The sequence below is a fragment of the Nematolebias whitei genome, chromosome 15 (assembly GCF_014905685.2).
Source record: "Nematolebias whitei isolate Nwh7 chromosome 15, NemWhi1, whole genome shotgun sequence".
Lineage (NCBI taxonomy): Eukaryota > Metazoa > Chordata > Actinopteri > Cyprinodontiformes > Rivulidae > Nematolebias > Nematolebias whitei.
Window position 1 is genome coordinate 45,411,015 of NC_056512.1, and position 5,710 is coordinate 45,416,724.

The 5,710-nt window shown below is 37.5% G+C and overlaps 1 protein-coding gene across 1 annotated transcript in view; it reads right to left on the reverse strand.

Annotated features, from left to right (window-relative positions):
* Positions 1–3,921: 3,921 nt before the first annotated feature.
* cntnap1 (contactin associated protein 1) overlaps positions 3,922–5,710 on the reverse strand; it is a 20,573-nt gene continuing 18,784 nt past the window's right edge. The window contains exon 24 of the mRNA XM_037688624.1: positions 3,922–4,261. Coding sequence (XP_037544552.1) covers positions 4,062–4,261 — 200 coding nt within the window. The 3' untranslated portion in view covers positions 3,922–4,061. The remainder of the gene's footprint in view (positions 4,262–5,710) is intronic.

Here is a 5,710-nt window from a genome sequence, read left to right on the forward strand (position 1 = left end):
TGCTGTCTGTGTTCTTGTCTTAAAGATTTTCATTGCAAACTATGTAAACAAACGCAAACAAAAGGTTGCCGTATTTTTCAGACTATAAGGCGCATTAAGCGAAACAAAATGATAAACTTTATTCAACTCATTCACAGTAACCACATCAAACCGGTTCGAGGTCCGTAAGCTCAACCAGAATTAATACATAAGGGTCACTGTCAGCTTTTGAGAAAAAGCCTTATATTCTGAAAAATATGTTATTGATCTATAACAAATATTGTATTTTCCGACTTATAAGTCGCATCAGTCAAAAAAAGCATCAAGGGAAAAAAAAAGTATAAGTCTCATTTATTATGAGTCACTTCTGACCCGTCGCATTTATTTAATGGTCAAAACCGCTTCATTTCACCTGGACGGTGCGGCCCCATCCATCGCAGCTCTGCAGCGTTCCTCCACCTGCACCAGCTGAGTGAAGCGAGCGCGCACGGGAGGATTCGCTGTTGCAGTTCTTAAAAATTTAAAGCATCAGTCAAAAATTGCGTTATGAATATGTAAAAAAAAACTAAGTATATAAGTCGCAGGACTGACAAGTCTACGCAAAAAAAACTGCGACTTATACGCCAGAAAATATGGTCGTGCAGTTTGAAAAAGTTGAATCAGTACGTTTTAGATATGCAATCCAGAATAACTTGATCTATCTTTAATTTCTGCATAAATTTTGCTTATTTTTCTCATTTAACAACAATATATGCATCAATTTGAGCAAACCATTTAAGTGTACTACAAGTATACTTATTTTACACTAAAAATGAGGAAGTGTACTTGAAGTTTACTTTTTATAAACTTTATTTGATATACTTAAAAATAGTATAAAAATGTCCCAATTTAGTCCAAACAAGTATTAAATCAGTATAATTTCTAGTACACTACAAGTATGGGTGTAGTATACTTGATAACTTAAAGTATACTTGCATAAATGAACTTCAAATGTTCTACTTTTTGTTGAGGGAAAAGTTGCGCAGCTTGTTTTATTAGTTTAATGACATTACAGTGGCTGATATGACACCTGCAAAAATCTCTGAAGCTTCTTTTATTGAGATGAAAGAGTTTCTTCACACAGTAATGGTCATTTACAGTGAAACTATTACAAAACAAACAGAATATCTATGTTTAAAACGTGTTGTTTCTTTTTATTAGTACTTGTTTCAGACAGTTGCTGTTTGATGTGCAGAGAAATCTGATTTGATCCAACGTGCCTGCTTCTTTGGTGCCTTTCTGTTTGGGCCTCGTCTGCATCACTGATGACAGGGTTTATGTGTTTATTACTCCGTTTGCAGGTAATCTGTGTTTCTGTAGAGCGAAGTCTAGAATTACACCCAATATGTGCTTGATTTAAAAAGGTAATTTACCTGTGACCAGTAATTCTACCAAATCAATCAACATTCCCATGTTTGAAGACGTAATGTCCTGTCAGAGCTGATCTCCAGCTGACTACCTCCCTCTTCTGGCCACGTCTTCCACTGAACATCCTCCTTGGAGTCTGTGCACTACAATAAGTGGGTTGAGTCAGGCAGCAGTGCACATTTATATTTATGATGATGCATCTTGGTGGGCACGTTATGAATGCACAAACATCCAGTCAGTCACAAACACACTCCAGGGACCACATGTGAAGGATGCAATAATGTGACAGCTATGCAGAAACTTTACAGTCCAACAAATCCAGTGAGATGAATACATTGAAACATGATTATTATTTTCCTAATGGGCAGCAAAGCACATCTGATCCAAGTTGGTTCTCCTAAGTTTTTTTGTGTGATTGTCCATGTTGAAAAGCCCACAAACATTCTTTGTGTCACAAACAGTAGTTTGACTCTGTCACCTTTCGTTGTCAATCATCAATAAATCACATTTCCAAAAATATATCCTGTTAATGCCATTTCTTCACATCTGTACAGGTTCATACATTATTAGCAGGTCATTTCTTTACAGTAACTGCTTTTTTATTTTTTGCATCTACTGTACATCCGTTGACATGTTGCACAGTCCTGCCTGTCTGTAATGGAAGAAGCCCAACAATGTTCTGGAGGTGTACTGGTACCACAGAGAGCACGTTCTGTGCTTTCTTTATCCTGAGCGATCTAAAAGCTATCGTGAACGGTTCTTGCTGCATGACGCACCGTTGAACCATCAGAGCGTCTCAGACATTACAGCGTCAAAAATGTACATTCAGAACCCTCCCCTGTTGTGTATAAACACCAGAAGTGAACGGATTAAAATCACTTTGTACACTCCATACAGTTTCTATTATACAATGGCAAATAAATGGTCAGTGACTGGAAGAAGCTTATATTATTGCATGTTCCTGCAAAGTGCGCTCATGCTCTACATATGCATAGCTAGCATGTTGCAAATGTATTTATTCTGAAACATTTTCCTCATAAACACAATAGTTTCTAAAGTGTTAAGAGCTGCAATAACTCCATGTTTAAGTTGGTACACACACTGTTTATTCTGCTAGTAAAGAAAACTATTGGACTATAGCCAGATTTTTATTTTTTACATATAATAGCAGCTAACCAAGCAGCAGCAATGACAAGTGCTCAGCTACAGTCCTTTAGTGATGAGCAACATATTGTAGCAGTGTCAGAAATAAAATGGTATATTTATTGTGGTCCGCTGCACATATGTCATCATGTATGTGTTTATGCTTCCCATATGGCCACAGGGAGCAGCTGTTCCCTGAAATTTGTTTTTGTGGAAGATGAAATATTGTGGAAGTACAGATTTTTTATTGTAATTCTGTCTCGAGCGAGTCAAACACTCTGTAGCACCAAGCTGATGGCAGCTTGACTGTAAAATAAGTTCGATCAGTTACTCAGGTCGCTTCGTCCCTGGAACAATGTTCGCTTTGTCGTTTCTGTTTATCCTGCACTACATCAACAGTTTGGAAGCAGCCAGCTCACAGTCTCAAGTACTGTGTCTTCAAATTATCACATTGTCACTGCCGAAGCCCCAGGGTTTGGAATATGTCGTAAATCTGAGCACATTACTTGGAAAAAGCTGTTATCTATTGACACTAGGGCAATTCTGAAGCACTTACAAGAGCCATTCTGTGTAGGTAATGCACCAGTATAGGCTGTGGTACTGCAAAAAGCAAATCTACCTTTTACAATCTTTTAATGTGTCATTTTAAAGCATAAAGCTTCATGCTTGTCTACGAGCTCTGTCTTCAGTTACTGTATTTTTTGGACTATAAGGTGCACCGGATTTTAAGGTGCATGAAGCGAAACAAGTTCATTTTGACAGATATTTTAGCGCCATGTACCACGTTCGAGGTCAGAACGCACAAGCAGAGTTAATACACGAGGCGCACCGGATCATAAGGCTCACTGTTGATTTTGGAGAAAATTAAAGGATTTTACGTGCACCTTATAGTCCGAAAGATACAGTAGTTGTTTTTGCTCACGAACACCAGACGTCTTGATGGTTTTTCACTGTTTTCGTTAAGCAGCACCCATAGATTTTGAGTATTCGAATCCACGGTGGAATACTATTTTTGATTTTTTTAAATGGCTCATGTGAGATTGTCCATAAAAGATAGATTTTTGATGGCAAGTATTCTACACAGACAACGATGGGATGAATTTCATTCATCTCAAAAATGGCTCAGAAAACGAATCAATCCGTAACGGCCTTAATACCTCGAAGTGTTTGAATTAACCTTATTTTTCCTTCCACAGTGTCCAACTGGAACTCTCTGATTAAGCTCGTTTGCTTTCAGATCAAGCTTGCTCAGATGAGGCACTTCAGTATTTCACCCTGCAGCACAGCGTGAGACTTATTGGCGACTTCTGCAACTCGGGGCTTGATTTGAACTTTGAACCCAGCAAAACAAACGGTAAAACAAAGCACCAGGCCTCGTGTGCCACTCATCCGTGATAAGGAACACAAAGGTTTAGAAAGAAATTGAGAAAACCAAATGATTAGAAAACTTACTAAATTCATCTGTTTGTTGTTTCTAAGCGCTAACTCCCCCCAACTTTTGTTAAACCCATTGTCCCTTTGGTCCAGGAGGATCAGCCACTCCTGAATTCCTCTTCAATTTCCGGAAAGCTCTTTTTCTCTCTCCGCAAGGTCTCGGTCAAAGGCCTGGAGCTGCTAGGAGACTCCAGATTTTTGGGTTCGTTGGTGAGGTAACTTCCCTTTTGCTGATAAGCGTAGACGTAGATGCTGTACAGGCCTCCGAGGAGCAGCAGCAGAGCCAGGATGACAATAACTGTGGATAAAAATAGCACCGTCAGGAAACACGCTGCTTAAAATACAGACGAGGCGCAGGCAGTGACTGGACACACTTTTTGTAGGAAACTGTTTTGTTGGTGTGGTCAAAACCAATAATCATCGTTTTAAAATAAAACTAGAAAGGAGTCAATTCAGCTAAAATTCCTGCAGCAACTATCCATCCGTTATCTTTTACCCGCTTCTTCCATTTTGAGTCAGGGGGCTGCAGCAATTAATCTCAACTCAAATGAAAGAAACTGAGTTTCCTGAGAAAATGCAGTGAGAATGCTTATAGCTGCAGAACTTGATGAAAAACAGCTGAAATTAGCTAAAAAACATATACTGACATGTAGCTGAAATGGAAAAACAAGCCAAAGTTAGCCAAAGAAAGCAGAAAGAACATATATTTGAACTGATATATGAATTAGGTGTAAATGAAGAATGTCTGGGCTATAGAGCAGTTTTTTTGTGTCTATTTCATCAACATTGTGTGACGTACCGCTAACAAAAGCAGACTGATTCTGTTGTACAGTGATTTGCACAACTTACTATTTATTTGTTTTATTTCAAAGCTGCATGACAAAAACCAGAGACAACATTTGAACATAACAGAAATAAGAGTGGGTCATTCCTTATAATGTACGTCAACACCTTTAATAAAATACAATAAATGCACTCAATAATGACTAAAGTCTGCAATTTCTGGAAAGTTTCCAGGACATCAGAGATGATAAGATGCAACTATTCAAAAAATATTGGCATAAAAAAAGATTTTGATATTTATAGCATATCAGTAAAATGAAGCTTATCTGTTAGTTTAGAGGTACTGAATGTAACCTATAGATATTTACTCTTTAATCCCCAGATGGGATTAAAAGAGCTTCCTATCATCCTATAAACCTATCATAGGATTTTTAGATGGAATAATTCCAGAGTGATGAGTTCAAACAGACACAAACTGATGCTGCGTTCCATGAGCTTTCTGTGTTATAAGTTTTAGAGTTTTGTCGTATATGTGTCGTATTCATGAATCATGAATGTAGTACTCCCTACCAACTTGTGCATGTGCATATTGTCTTTTTCCAAACGTGTGTATTCTGCTTCTTTTTTTATTATTTCATGTTGTTTTCTGTACAATTAGAACATGTCTGAACTCTATCTATCTATCTATCTATCTATCTATCTATCTATCTATCTATCTATCTATCTATCTATCTATCTATCTATCTATCTATCTATCCATCCATCATCTATCTATCTATCTATCTATCTATCTATCTATCTATCTATCTATCTATCTAGATCTATCTATCTATCTATCTATCTATCTATCTATCTATCTATCTAGATCTATCTATCTATCTATCTATCTATCTATCTATCTATCCATCCATCCATCCATCCATCCATCCATCCATCCATCCATCCATCCATCCATCCATCCAAC